Raw genomic sequence first — 16,305 nt, 5'->3', positions numbered from 1 at the left:
CATTTGTGTTAAGCAACCCTATAACATCAACATCTTTTTAAGATGAAAACCTAAACACCCAGCAGACAGGGAGACACACCCATACCCCTGTTATATTAGTAACGGTCATTAAATCTGCAGTGTGGAACTTTTACATATGAATCTGTTACATTCTAGCCCTTGCCAAATGAGTTCACACAATGCTGATTTAGTCTATCACCTGTATTTCACAGTATATAGGAGATTTTTTTTTTTGGTGTCGGGTTTGACATTCTCGTGCTAGCCACATGAATGCATACTGGGCATGCTCTATGTGCAGGATATGCGCACTAACGACTTCCGCTAGCCGAGCTGGCTAACTTCCAGTTAGCTCTCTGCTAACTTGAATGGGGATAAAACAATTTAATCGTGTGGCTCTTCTAGATGTTCCAAATGTTATTGGATCGAATGGGTCAAATTCTGAATTTTGGGGGGATTGTGAGACGGTCAAAACAATTTATCCACCGTTTTACAACCACAACAGTAGTGACGGAGTAGGCTACGGCGGAGCCTATGACATAAGCACATGTCGACAGTGTTTTTGTAATAACTCTTACTGCCAGAAGGGGGAGACAAAAGTCCTGCACTCCAGCTTTAAGCACTAGTGCTTTCTTGAAAGTAAGCCTTTGGTTTTAGTATTTCAATCACATAGCTGTGTAGCATAACACAGCCTCACAGTCATGAGCTGGCTGAAACAAAAGGTGGCAGGGCTGATAGTCACAAACTAAATGAACAAACTTATATCAATCTGTTTAATGAACTTATTTGTTCTTTCAGTGCAGTGCTTTATTTTTCATATTTGCATCAAGAATTTTTATAAATGCAAGGCAAAGATGAACGAAGACATCTCTGGCTAACAATATGACAAGTGATTCTGTTCAGGGCCAAATTTAGGCATAGGCCAACTAGGTGGTTGCCCAGGGCGCCACCAACAGGAGAGACACTGAACTTCAGACACCCAATCTACTGTTAAGTCTGTCACACAGATATCCAGTGTGCTCCTTACATAAAACAACAGTCATTGAGGAAACTGCAGTAAACATCTGATACTGAGAGGAGACTACAGGCAGACTGTAGAAGAACACTCTGCTGCTCATTAACCTGCTGGCTGCAACTTATTTTGCGACCAAGCAGTTCATTTGCTCACACTGCTGTGTAAGATCTATGAGTAACCAGGTTACTCCTGTTCCATGTATAAAATCAATTCCCTCAGGGGTGCTAGTGGATGTCTTGCCTATGGCATGAAAATGCCCAGAAACGGCACTGGTTGTGTTTGCATTAACATATGCTTCCTCCAACATATGTTCACAGGAGCTGATGACCCTTGACCCCAGCAAGTCAGCTGATCTGGTAATGGTTCACTTCGCTGAAGAGGTGCAGCAAATTATCTCGAAGCTTCAGGTAAGGTCAAAATAAATATTGACATTATTATATTTCTTATTTATTTGGTAACTGCACAGAGCACCAGTTACCAACTTTTACAGACATACTCAATAACAACCTTCTGCACTAAAATACATTTTTACTTTTATGTGAACTAATTACATATAATTGTCACAGAGGTCTTTATAATGTAACACAAAGGAAAAGGAAGTTTTTCAATGCAAAAAGTGTGACATTTAATTTGTTAGATACTGTCTGAGGAAAAACCAAGATTTAAAAGTGTTAATACCCCAGCAGTTGTTATCCAAGCCTTCTCTTGTGTTCTGTGCGCCTCTCTGTGCCTGCATTGTGTGCACAAACTAAGCTGATTGAATATACACTTTTTGCATTGAATGGCTTCCTCCATGTGTTCCTGCTGACCTGTTTGGGAACTTTTTCACTGTTTTTTTTTTTTTTTGAGTTCTTTAAACAATCACAATTGCTTTCCACCAAGATGAAACGTTGTATGGTATTTTTTTCAGAGAACTCTTTGCACACCCATCATAGTAGGGTGTGCAATAGTCACTGTAGGGCCTCACCAGGCCAGACTACATGTTACCCTCATTCTAGGGAACAAGGGACTCAACTTCCAGTGTTTCCTGTGGAACAAGAGGATTGCCGTGGGGGCAATGTGAGCGGGGTGGGGGGGGTACAAAAACATGTACACAAAAGGCAACCATTTACTGCATACTGGCTTTAGAAACAACAATTAGCTGTAAACCATTAGGGATGTTCTTAATTATTTTATTATTATTTATTTAATTTTGACCGATTAATATTCTCAGTTGAACAGTTAAAACTGGACTTTTGTCTCCCCCCTCTGGCAGTGGTAAAAGTAGTAAAAGTGGGCGCTCGTCTGTGATTGTCTGACACAGGCATGCAGCTCACTCTTACGTGCACGCCGAATAACAGACACACAGAGAGGGCCGGTAAGAAGGGGTATGTTTTGACAGTCCACTGGGCCAAAGACATGGGATTTGTCCCAGTATGCCCGATGGCCAGTACACCACTGGCCGTAACCTACAGTTGTGGCTGTAAAACGGTGGATAAATTGTTTTGAGTGTCACACAAACTTCGAGGTTGAGGTCTGAAAATTGTGACTACAAGTCTCCATTTTGTTAACCTGTTGGCTTGTTCTTGATCATGAATAAGCCAGGAGCGGAGGAGGAGGTTTTCGTTGCAATGCTCTCGCTGATGGATGATTCAATGTGTGTTTTTGTTTGTTAATCTGTTCATACATTAGCAAGTCTGGCTACTATTTGCTATTATTTTAATAAGTTATAAAATATTTTCCTACAAGTGAGATCTAGGCTATTATGCCGCTTATACAGTTATCTGTTAATCTGTTTCTGTTCATTTGGAAGTCTGGCTACTATTTACTATTTACTTAAACATTTATTTCAGTTAAATATTTTTCGTGTAGGCCTATTGGTCTATTTTATTTCATCTGTTTCACTCCATTGAAGATGACAACGTGTAAATCCTCATGTTCTGTTGTTGTTTATGCTGCTATTTTCACATGTAAAAATGAAGTCTTTTTGATGAAAAAAAAACAAAATCATCCAAAATCATCCATTCTAAATACTAGCCTACATTTTAATCTTGTCGGTTAACAAGCGTCGGCCATCGGTCAGAAAAAAAAAAATCAAAATGAGCATCTCGATAAACGATTAATCAAACCAATAACAGCAGTCAATGTCAGACAACCTTAAAATACTTTAGCAGTTACCTAGTGTTTCTGTGGTGGTGACAAAATGTTAAAAATATATATATTAGCAGTTTGAATTAAACTGAAACTCTCCGGGGAAAATATTACGCCAAACTCACTTTAAGAAACATGACAAATTAACAATTCCTTGTCAATTCAGCATCAATATAATCCATAGAGTTAAACTATAATTTGCATATAAACCTTACATTTTGGATTATTTTTGCATCAACTCGCTCCCACTCCCACCCTGTTGGTTAGCTGTACTGTTTTAGTGGGAGAAGACAGTGGTAATGAGAGGAGAACCATTTCAAAAATTAAGATTTCTCACTAAAATATATGCTGGTGAATTAACACTGTTAACACTATAAATTCACCACTGTTAATTAACCAATGTAATTAACACTGTTAATTCACTGTCTATCGTGTGTGTGACGGTATTTGCGGAGTTTTTTCAGCCCTTGCCATAGTAACTACCCAGTTTGCTGTTTCATGTTTGGTGCTGGGGAGAGCCAAAAACTTCCTATAATATTGAACATGTTTGATTTTTAACGGAGCATCAAGACAAGAAAAAAACTGATTCACACAGCTGGCACTGAGTTTTATGACCACCTTAAAGATGATTGATTTTTTTTTTTTTTTTTTTTTTTTTTTTTTTTTTGCTGTGGCAGCAAAGATTTTGGCGTGGTGGCCAGCGGTAACTCCCATGATGCCTCACAAGTGTGAAACTCCGCCCATGGACCGAATGTCCTGCTAACAATTAGTCGCTGTGACCTTTGGCCTATGACATCACCTTATCAAAATATGAGGTGATCACACATTCCATTTTTCTCTGTGGTGCTCCTGCAAAGCTGATAAAGATACCCTTCTGATCAGACAAGAACAAAGGAACAAAGAGGAACTGCATTTATATAGCACTTTTCTAGTCCTCTGGACACTCAAAGTGCTTTACACTACATTCCACATTCAACCATTCACACACACATTCACACGCTGATGGCAGAGGCTGCCATGCAAGGTGCCTGCTCATCATTAGCAGTTTCAAATCATTCACACTCACGAACCAATGGCACAGCATTTGGGAGCAATTAGCATTATCTTGCCCAAGGACACTTTGACACTTCAACATGTGGACTGGAGGAGTTGTTGATCAAATCGCCAATCTTCCGATTAGTGGACGACCTGCTCTACCTCATGAGCCACAGCTGCCCCCAGTAATCCCTTTATTAATTATTTCTGATAACCAAAAATAATCTGAATAACCCTGTGATACCTGCATTATTTCTGGTGCCTTGTGTTGGGCTACGGTTATTATTGACTTCTCCTGATATTTTTGCAATAAGTCTTGAATATTTTAATCTGAGCAGTTTAAAGGTTTCAGCAGTATTCAGATGGACCTCAGCACTCATTCAAAGTCACTTCCTCTGACAGCTCAGATGGGGTCAGACTTCCACAGTTATGCCATTCAAAAGAGGATCAACCCACCGGTCTGCGTATGCTTGACTCCTTTCGCAAAGGTTGTAGAGCACTTTGACCCAGGGAGTCGCGACTCTAATGTCAGTAACTATATTTGGGAAATTGAACACTGTCTTGCCACCTTACCTCATGCCTTGTCACGTGAGAAGATAACTCATGATGCTGCCGCTCATGGAAACCTCATCTACATGGATGACATCATCATACGCAGTCAGACATTTCAGGCACATCTGACTGAAATCCAACATGTACTCAACCAGCTTTCCAGTGCAGGAGCCAAGCTGCATGTTCCCACTGGAGGTCACAGAAGCTACAAAGCTACCTACCAAATCCTCCAACAAGTTGCATACTGGCCATCCATGCTCAAAGACACCAGGGCATATGTAAAAGGATGCCAGCAACCTACAGTTCACTCAATTCATTGACATGATAGAATATGACCTGCCAATGGGCATCATCCTGCAAGAGACTCCAAGGCTCTTAATCACCCATTGTCACTTCTACATTCAGAAGACCTATGTTCACTTAGATCCTCTGGATGTGTATTGTAGACACATAAGACTACCTCCACAACTGTTGGAAGGCAGACTAAGTGGAACCCAAACCCAAGACACAGTTGCCGGGCCAACAACTGTCCACATTTTAGAACAATTATAGTTACAGAGGAAGACCTCAGTGGAAAGAAATGACCAAAGTGATTCCTAGGTGGTCTGCTTGCAGCTGCATCAGCCATCAGCCTTTCTGCTGCCAACTCCATCAGTCCCAGTACACTCAAAAGACAAGTGGGTGAACTTAACAAGGAAATGCCAGAAATCCAAGAGAAACTCTTCTTTCAGCTAGAACAATTGCAGGGCCTTGGTAAAACCCTGCAGGGTACAATACTCACTGTAAATATGCACTCTTTAATCCTAAATAACACATTGCATGCTTTGGATACCTTGTCAGAAGTTGTGAGGTCATACATAACATATGTGCAAGTAGTCAGAGAACTAATGCATGACCTTGTGAGGGAAATTAGTGCCTCAGTCTGACTGAAACAGTCTGAATTGTCCCTCTCTCTACATGAACTGGTGTGATGGCAGCGCAACTGACCTTTGCGGTGGCCTCTCCTAGTTCCAACTTTGCAGTGTCTTTGTCCATGTCTACATCTATGTCATTGTGTGGAGTGCAAGGGAAATATGTCTATGATCATCAGTTTCTTTTGGGCATTCGTAACAAAGATGTCTGCTATGTGAAATACTGGCTGGGAAAGCTAAATCAGCTTAGCGTGCTTGGTCTGCTATGCCCAGTGGACAGGAGACCACGGCCTTGCCTGGAGGTGCAAGCTAGGCTAACCATTAACCCACACAAACTGGCAGTTCTAACAATCATATTGCCTAATGTTCTCTGGACAGCAAAATGGATTATATAACTCCCCTATCAGTGCTGGTCACATGTTGACATGCAAGAACACTCTACCTCTCTACATTTAACTGAGACATGTACTTTTGTTGCTAACAGCTCATTCTTTTTTTTTTTTTTTTTTTCTCTTGGGATTTATATGTTTTTATCATTTTTTTTAAAGGGAATATTTTAGATATACAGTATATCGTTATTCTTTCTGTTGTTGTTGCACTGCTGTGGGCTGGGAGGAACAGCATTTTGTTTTTTTGTGTATGCAAATACACAAGAAAAATTGTTACAAGGATGGTTGAACAAATCCTTAGAGCTGCTACTACCGCTGTTGTGCACACAGCTACATCTGGCATATAGCCTTGGTAGTGCAATCCCCATCCATGTAAATCCACAGAAACTACAGTTAGAATGAGATGGTGACCGATGGCTTGTCAATACCCTTGTCACAAAGGTTCTAATGTCATACGACCGTCATGATACACTCACTAGAATAACGATCCCAAACTGTGTTCTTTTAAGTCCCACAAAAAACTTATGTACAAACACAGTCGTGGCCAAAATTATTGGTACCCTTACATTTTATTAAAATAATGCACCATTCGCCCTGAACAGTGTTTAAATTAAAATATATTTTATTATCATTGCATGAAAAGTTTGGTTTGCAGTGTGCATCACTGAAAACAGAAGGAAAACTAAATGGTGTCTGAAGACATCAGAAAAAAGGTAATAGGCATGGTCAATGTAAAGAAATTAGAGCTTTTTGGTAAATCACACCAACCTTATGTTTACAGAAGAAAAAATGAAGCCTTCAAAGAAAACAACACCATGCCTACCATGAAACATAGAGTAGGCCACTGATGTTTTGGGGTTGCATTGCTGCCTCAGGCACTGGGCGCCTTGAATTTGTGCAGGGCACAATGAAATCAGGAGAGTATCAAGGAATTTTGGAGTGAAACATACAGCCCAGTGTCATGGGTCTTCCACCAGGATAATGACCCCAAACATATATCAAAAAGCACTGAAGAGCGGATGAGAAGAAAACATTGGACGATTCTGAAGTGGCCTGCTATGAGTCCTGATCTGTATCCCATTGAACATCTGTGGAAAGAGCTGAAACTTGCAGTTGGGAGACAGCACCCATCAAACTTGAGAGAACTGGAGCACTTTGCTCAAGAAGAGTGGGCCGAACTACCAGTGGAGAAGTGGAGAAACCTTATTCAGAGTTACAGAAAGCGATTGACTGCAGTTATTGCCTCCAAAGGCTGTGCTACAAACATTAAGTTAGGGTATCAATATTTTTGGCCATGCCATTTTCATTTGTTTCATTGTATTAAATAATATGTTAAGTTGTAAATCAAAAGTAAAGTTTCAGTTATATTTGAGTCGCACCCTCAAATTCTAAAGAAGAATGGTGGGACATTTCTCAATTTCACTTAACTTTGGACTTAAAATACATTTGAGTGGGCGTCTCTGTACTATGTGAATGGGTGTCTCTGCACTAAGTGTGTGTATGTGGTATTCCACCTCTTTCCCAATATCTCCAGATGTCTCCTGTTTTGGTTTGGTGGACTGACATGTTTGGCATCGGTACAGGTCATCGCGCCCTGGCACTCATTCCAGGTTGCAATTGCCTGACCCTCATTCCCCTACAACAACTTATTTTACTTTACAGTGCTGTGTAATGGAGTCATGGCTTGGTGTTGCTACCCCCAAAACAGTGGAAATGCCATAGTGTTAGCGGAGCAGAGCAATGAACCCATGCGCTCTGTGTGGCCAGATGACCATATAAAGAAATCTGTCATGAGCCAACATCAGCTCAGGCTGAAAGTAGAAAAAAACATTAGAAACAGAGTGTTCAGAGCAGTCTGAAGCCGGTGCTTTTTGCTCACAGGGATTATTTCTGCATACATTTACCTCATTATTTGACACGTCAGCCACTTTTAACATGAACATCTGACACTGTAACATTATATATATGACTGAAAATAAGGAAAAACATGATAGGTCCCCTTTAAGCTGTGTTGTTTTGGTCGATCTGACTGTTGATTCAGCTCTACTTTCGTAGTCGTTTCACCCAGTTAAACTTTGCATGCATTCCGCTCTCTCTCTCTCTCTCTCTCTCTCTCTCTCTGGCTGGTGTTTTCAATCCTCCCACTTGTTTTCGCCAGTTCTTTTGTGTGTATTCTCACTCCTATACATGTGACTTCACCCACCTCACATGGATGAGTCAGCCATATTGCTGTGTAGCTTCCCTTTGCCTTATGCCACAAACACACACACACACACATATGCACTGTATATAATCATACCATTAGCTTGGATTTCCAATTATATTGATGTTTCTTGTACTTGAATAGTATCAGCTGTAGTTATTATTATTGAAGTAGAATTAAATTGTTATAACAAGAAGTTGCATTGGTGGTTTTTGCCTGAATATTGTTGAAGTCAACCTCTGCCATACAAAGTACTCCAAATTGCCTTCATTGTGTTGTTATTTCATTGATACTACAAACTTGGCTAAAATAATGTTATGACTGAATTTGGGTGTAATGTGAATTCAATCCTATTTTTAATTATTAATTATTGATTATTTCTGATAACAAAAATTAATCTGAATAACCCTGTGACACCTACAGTCACCACCAGGTTAATGTTACACGCTTAATAATTCTCTGTCTGTCTCTAGGATGACCAGCTTCTTTTCAAGTTCCTCAGCTGCCTCCTGGAGTCACGGTACTGTGTGCTTTATGTTCTGATCATAACACTCTCTTCTTTTTGTCTGTCTCTCCTTCCTTTCCTTCTCACATCTCATCTGCTTTGTTATTCAGGGAAGGCCATCCTTCATGGACCATCCTACCTCTGGAACGTGACCTCCATGAGCTTCTGCTGGACTTACTGTGCCGCTTTGCCTCCCAGCAGCTCCTGAGCTTCCTCCGGACTTCCCAGCACTACAGACTGGAGGAGGCTATACAAGTATTCCCTACTATACTTTGGTTATGTGAATTGCACTAAACTAAGATGACCGACATGGTGAACATTACACCTGCTAAATATCAGCACGTTAACATTGTCATTATGAGCATGTTAGCATGCTGACATTAGCATTTAGCTGAAAACACTGCAAATGAAGTGCAGCCTCACAGAGCTGCTAGAATGGCTATAGACTCTTAAGCCAGATTTATGGTTGATGCCAGGGAGTAACAAGAGACTTGCCAAATAAACCTACTGAGTTGGTTTTATCTATAATTCCGGTTCAGATTTCTCCTGTTGGTAGTACTACTTCAACACTGGACAGATTTATAGCCTTGTTTCATTAGACTATTGCGTGCAGTTGCTATATACACGTGTCATTCACTGTAAGAGAGTGAAGGTTACACTTCATGTTGTCTTCTCTCTCAACAACCTCTACTGGCATTTGAAACCTGGAGGAGGAAACACAAGCATCCCAAGCTGACCAATTACAGTTCTTGTTGTGTCAATGTGGTATCTCTGTAGCTGCCGTAGCCGTCTTGGAGTTTTGAGGAGCTGCATGTTAGCTACAGCCTACATATCGCCACTACTTGCGTAGGCACCATAACCACTCAACACAACCATAAATCAACTATTAACTCTTGTTATCACACAAATGGTCACTCCAAAGCAGCTACTTGCATTCTATACAGAGCCTTGCACGCACACATGAAGGAGACCTAACTCACTAAAGATTATTGAGTTGTTGTTTAATTGCCATATTCATGCTTTTAATTGGATACAATATGTAACTGAATATTTTTGATGAAATTCTCTGTGGTATATAATTGAAAAAATAAGTAAAAAAGCATAGTGCAGCCCATGACACTTCCCTCTCCCTGGTATTTTTCATTCCAATAGTCTCTGGACAGACTTTCACAAGACTATTTAGGCTGGTTGTATCCTTCACTGATGGTTGGAGCAGCAGATGAAAGAAAAGGTCATAAGACTCAGTAACAGGTAGACTGTGACCAAGAATAATTTAACTGACTAAAAAAATTATTGCATTTTGGAAGAAAGTTGCTGGCCACGCTTGACAATCATTTATATTTATATTCCATGTTATCAGGTTGTAAAGCACTGTTTACAAGTTCTAGTAAGAGTTTAAACTTTGCACAAAGAATGCAGTGCTCTACCAGTTTTACATTCAATAAGTCCAGGGAACCTTTAGGTGCTCTTGAAGAAGAGATCAGACCAAGGCATTTAGTTTCAATGCAGGAAACTTGCAGAAAGGAGTGATAATGCTGCGGCAGTTCTCCTGTGGATAGGATGCTCAGATGCACAGTCCCTAAAATATTAGACTGATACTTATATATCATAAACTCAGTAAAGAATTGCCTAATTCCTAATATTAACAATAGAGACTCATATCAAAATTCATGTTAATATCAATAATAATTGTGATCCTGTTACATTTCAATTAATAGTAATGGTAAATGGACTGTATTTGAATAGCATCTTTCTAGTATTCCAACCACTCAAAGTGCTTTTTACACTACAAGTCACATTCACCCATTCACACACATTCATACGCTGGTAGCAGGGGCAGGGCTATCATGCAAGGTTCCAACCTGCCCATCAGAGGGAATCTAATCATTCACACAGATTCATACATTGATGGCACAGCCATTAGAAGCAATTTGGGGTTCAGTATCTTGCCCAAGGACACTTCGACATAGAGACTGGAGGAGCTGGCAATCGAACTGCTGATCCTCTGATTAGTGGACGACCCGCTCTTCCTCTCGAGCCACAGCCATAATAATAAATCAATCAATCAATCAATCAATTTTTATTTATATAGAGCCAAATCACAACAAAAGTCATCTCAAGGCACATAGAGCAGGTCAAGACCGTACTCTTTAATTTACAGAGACCCAACAATTCCCCCATGAGCAAGCACTTGGTGACAGCAGTAAGGAAGAACTCCCCTTTAACAGGTAGAAACCTCAAGCAGAACCCGGCTCTTGGTGGGTGGCCATCTGCTTTGACCGGTTGGGTTGAGAGAGAGAAAGAAAGAGGGAAAAGGGGCGGGGGGACAGAATAACAACAACGACAACAGTGAATTGATGTTACATGAATGCATACAGATGGAGAGGAGGAGGAGGAGAGAGGAGCTCAGTGCATCATGAGAAGTCCCCCAGCAGTCTAGGCCTATAGCAGCATAACTAAGGGCTGATCCAAGGCGAGCCTGGTAAGCCCTTACTATAAGCATTATCAAAAAGGAAAGTTTTAAGCCTACTCTTAAACATAGAGAGGGTGTCTGCACCCCGGACCGAATCTGGAAGATGGTTCCACAGGAGAGGAGCCTGATAGCTGAAGGCTCTGCCTCCCATTCTACTTTTAAAGACTGTAGGAACAACCAGCAAGCCTGCATTCTGAGAGTGCAGTGTTCTAGTGGGATAATACGGTACTATGAGCTCTTCAATATATGATGGTGCCTGACCATTAAGGGCTTTGTAAGTTAGGAGAAGGATTTTAAATTCTATTCTAGATTTTACAGGAAGCCAATGTAGCAAAGCTAAAATGGGAGAAATGTGATCTCTTTTTCTAGTTTTAGTCAGTAAATGTACAGCTGTATTCTGGACCAGCTGGAGAGTCTTTAGAGACTTGTTAGGGCAATAATCCAGCCCAGAGGTAACAAATGCTTGGACTAGTTTTTCTGCATCTTTTTGGGACAGGATGTGCCTGATTTTTGCGATATTATGTAAGTGAAAAAAGGCAGTCCTTGAGATTTGATTTATGTGGGAGTTAAAGGACATATCCTGATCAAAGATAACTCCCAGATTCCTTATGGTGGTGCTGGAGGACAGGGTAATGCCATCCAGAGTAGCTATATCATTAGATAATGTGTTTCTAAGGTGTTTAGGGCCAAGCATAATAACTTCAGTTTTATCTGAGTTTAGTAGTAGGAAATTGCAGGTCATCCAGGTCTTTATGTCCTGAAGGCATGCTTGGAGTTTGTTTAACTGATTTCTGACTGGTTTCATCAGGCTTCATTGATAAATATAATTGGGTATCATCTGCATAACAATGAAAATTTATGGAGTGTTTCCTAATAATATTCCCTAAAGGAAGCATATACAAGATGAATAGAATTGGAGACTCCTTTCTCAAAGATCTTAGAGAGAAATGGAAGGTTAGATATAGGTCTATAATTGGCTAAAATGCCTGAACCAAGAGTAGGCTTCTTAAGAAGAGGTTTAATTACAGCTACTTTAGAGGACTGTGGTACATAGCCTGTTACTAAAGACAGATTGATCATATCTAGTAAAGAAGTGCTAACTAAGGGTAAGGCTTCTTTAAGCAACCTAGTTGGGATGGGATCTAAGAGACAGGTTTATGGTTTAGCTGAACAAATCATCGAAGTTAGTTCAGAAAAGTCGACTGGAGAAAAACAGTCCAAATATATGTCAGGATTTACAGCTGTTTCTAAGGTGCCTGTGTTTGGGGAGAAAATGGTGCCTGTTGAGGGCAGGAGGTGGTTAATTTTGTCTCTAATAGTTAGAATTTTATCATTAAAGAAGCTCATAAAGTCATTACTACTGAGAGCTATAGGAACACATGGATCAATAGAGTTATGACTCTTTGTCAGCCTGACCAACGTGCTGAAAAGGAACCTAGGGCTGTTTTTATTCTCTTCTATTAATGCTGAGTAATAGGCGGCTCTGGCATTACAGAGGGTCTTCCAATATGTTTTAAGACTATCTTGCCAGACTAAGCGATATTCTTCCACTTTGGTGGAACGCCAAATCCTTTCCAATTTTCACAATGTTTGCTTTAATTTGCAGGTTTGGGAGTTATACCATGGAGCTAACCTCTTATGTTTTATTATCTTCCTTTTTAAGGGGCCGATGGAGTCGAGTGTTATTCGTAATGAGCCTGCAGCAGTATCAACAAGATTATCAATTTGGGAGGGACTAAAGTTAACATAAGAGTCCTCTGTAGTATTGAGACATGGCATTGAATTCAGTACTGATGGAATTGCCTCCTTAAATGTATCTACAACACTATCAGATAGACATCTAGTGAGGACATTTTTGTCTAATGGTGTGTAATCCAGTAATAGGAATTCAAATGACTCTATCATTGTTGTCACCCTAGTAATATGTGTGATAAAATTATTATCATTATTATTATTATTATTATTAATAATAATAATAATAATAATAATAATAATAATAATAATAATAATAATAATAGGAAACATAATTGTCCTATTAGAAATAATCAGTACAATCATATTGACTATAATAATCATCATCCTCATTTTCATTCTACTAATAATAATAATCTGTGTAATAATAATAATCTGCAGTATCTACAATACTGGGTTTAATAAAAAAAGCCCACAAAGATAGTCCTTCTCCTACCATGGGTTAATGTGGTAATGCCCAACACCCACTGAACTAGGTGCTCAGTCCATAGTATTGTATAATGAGTATTGTAAAGAAGAGTTTTAATTTTGGCTTAAAGTCTGATGTCATGTCAATGGGGAACCATTGAAGGGAAGCTTAAATAGGTATAATATGATCAAATTTTCTTGTTTTAGTCAAAATTATAACTGCAGCATTGTGAGCCATTAGAGAGCTTGTAGCACTAGCATGTGGTGTGCCTTACACTAAACAGAGGTTGGCCAAATTATACGCAGTCATGGGATTAATTGCCACTGCTATGAAAATGATATTCAGCTCTTTTTAGTTTAGTGAAATATTAAGAGAGCAAAAAAAAGGCCGAGAACAGAACCCTAAGATACTATGAGTATACAGTGATCAGTGGTGCCAAAAGCTGCACTAAGATCCAGTATTCAGAGAGGTGGAATCTGAATCCATAGCAAGCAGAAGATCATTCACCATCTTATAAGTGCAGTTTCAGCAAGCAAATTGAAAATGTTCAAATAGATTGTTGTTTGGATATGCTGGTAAAACATTGCTGAGACACAATACTTTCTACTACTTTTGAAAAGAAAGAATTTTTTCTAATCCTTTTGATGCTCATGTTCTAAATACAGCATCTGCTCTTCCTGGAGTGAAACGCTAGAATTGTCCCATATGTTTTCCCCAAATTTGAGTGTACTGTCACAATAACCTAGGTTCTTTAGTAAACTCTTACATTTCAAACCAGACATTTATTGTATTTTTAACAGTTGGATTAGTAGTTTGTTTCATCAACTTTGGCAACATATCTGAATATAAATACAAAGGTTGAGGCAAACATACGCACTCTGATTCCATTTCTTTCCACTGTGGAATATCCCTTGTTGCAAAATAAAACTTAATGGACCTAAGTTGCATTGCCTAATAATACCAGATTATATTTGGACATTTGGACAAACCGCATTTACAATATGGTAAGTCTAGTAGGGACAGCCAAATTCTAGCACAATTATTTTTCCATATGAACCCAATAAATAACTTTCTAAGTTTCTGAAAAAAGTCATCAGGTGGAGGCAGTGGAATATTCTGAAAAAAATACAGTATTTTAGGGAGTGTGTTCATTTTTATAATGTTAAATCTGCTAATCAAGGACAGAGGCAGGGACATCTGTCTATTAGTTGATTCCACTTTCCTCCATTGAAGGTTCATATTCCCAAATATGTCAACTGATATACCACTTTAAATTGGGAGGCTTCTACAGAGGACTTGGTGTTATTGATTGCATATCCTGAGATGTCACCAAACACTTTTATTAACTCTAGCAAAGCAGGGATAGTCCAATCACTAAAAGTAAACAATAAGGGGCATCCCTGATGGCATCCTATTTTGATGGCAATCGATTTTGATATATTTCTGTTTGTTAATATTTGCCATGGATTTAAATATAGTAACTGAACCTATTTTAAGAATGTATTCCCACATCCAAATCATTCCAAGATAAGGCCACTCCACCGTATCAAAAGCCTTGTCGGTGAGTAAAGATAGGAGGGCCTTATCTGAGGTGTCCTCCAGACTTTGAATGATACTGAAAACCCTCCTAACATTATGGAATCCTTGGCGTCCTAAGATAAACCCATTTTCATCCCTATGCACCACACTGGGTAGTGATTCTTGCAGCCGTCTTACTAAAATTTTGCACAGGATTTTGAGGTCAGGATTTAATAGACTTATTGGTCTCATGTTTTCACTCACATCTGTTGCTGGGCCTTCCTGGTTTTTTATACAGGTCTATTGGGAGCCCATCTGGTCCTACGAGATTTACCAGATTTCATGCCATCAATACTTTGAATATTCAATTTATCCAAGAATGTATTTTGGACCTGCAGGTCAGATTTAACTTGGGATTCATATAGATTCTCATTATATTTTCTAAATTCTTTGTTTATTTCAATAGGGTCTACTATTGTATCGCTATTATTGTTTATAATTGAAGTTATGTTTTTTTTGTTTCTAGTTGTTTCATCTGCCAAGCTTGAAGTTTGCCAGGTTTACCCCCTTGATTGTAAAATGACTGATTAAGCCTGAATATATCGGAGGCTGCCCTAGCTGCAGATAATTTATTATACTCTGCTCTTAAGAGCAATAGTTCTTTTTCTACTGCAGAGGTTCTATTCCTAAATACCTGTTCTTGAAGACTCTGTATTCTGGATTCTAATTGCTGTCTTTTCTGGGGTGATTCTCTAGATTTGAATGAGGTATAACTAATAAGGCCTAAACGCACTGGGAGCGATAACTGACTTCATCTAATGCGCCTCAATTGATGCTCCTATGGCGCACTGTAAGCGTCAGATTTGAAATTCCAAAACCACAGAACCAACACAAATTTGTCATTTTGTCCTTGTATTAACCACTAGTTGGATGTAATGAATGAATGAAAAGGCGAAATGCAGAGGAGGAAAATGAAACTGAAACTAAGAGCATCTGTGTCCACAGTAAATCATTTGTTGACTGTTTGATGATTATTTTTCACTCACTGGTATTATTTGTGCGTTAAAATGTGACTGCCGTGAAATAAGCAGAATATAACATTTTATCTCTCTCATTCAGAGGTTTTGTTCTCACTACCGCTCGCTCTCCTTGCTCGACCACCGCCGCGCTCCTATTCACATATACCAGACAGCATGGTCGGTCCATGAATATACAGCCATAGTAGTAGTCCTTTACTTTGGAAACCAATCCTGCCAAGATTAAAAAGTCTGAAAAGTACTAGAGTGACATGAGTAATCTACATCATTAGGTTTCAAGTGCCTCCAGATGTCTATCAAATTTAACTCTAATAAAATAATAAATAGTTGTTCTACTTCCTTTATGTGTTTGATCAGCACCTGTAGATCTGTCCTTAAA

General features: G+C 39.3%; 1 protein-coding gene across 2 annotated transcripts in view; it reads left to right on the top strand.

Moving 5' to 3' along the window:
* vps8 (VPS8 subunit of CORVET complex) overlaps nucleotides 1-16,305 on the top strand; it is a 170,804-nt gene that overhangs the window by 123,637 nt on the left and 30,862 nt on the right. For both annotated transcript variants that reach the window (XM_067609216.1, XM_067609215.1), the window contains exons 33-35: nucleotides 1,330-1,419; nucleotides 8,706-8,752; nucleotides 8,848-8,992. In XM_067609216.1, coding sequence (XP_067465317.1) covers nucleotides 1,330-1,419; nucleotides 8,706-8,752; nucleotides 8,848-8,992 — 282 coding nt within the window. The remainder of the gene's footprint in view (nucleotides 1-1,329; nucleotides 1,420-8,705; nucleotides 8,753-8,847; nucleotides 8,993-16,305) is intronic.

This window comes from Thunnus thynnus, chromosome 14 (genome assembly GCF_963924715.1).
Source record: "Thunnus thynnus chromosome 14, fThuThy2.1, whole genome shotgun sequence".
Taxonomy (NCBI): Eukaryota; Metazoa; Chordata; class Actinopteri; order Scombriformes; family Scombridae; genus Thunnus; species Thunnus thynnus.
This window is presented reverse-complemented; position numbering and strand designations above follow the sequence as displayed.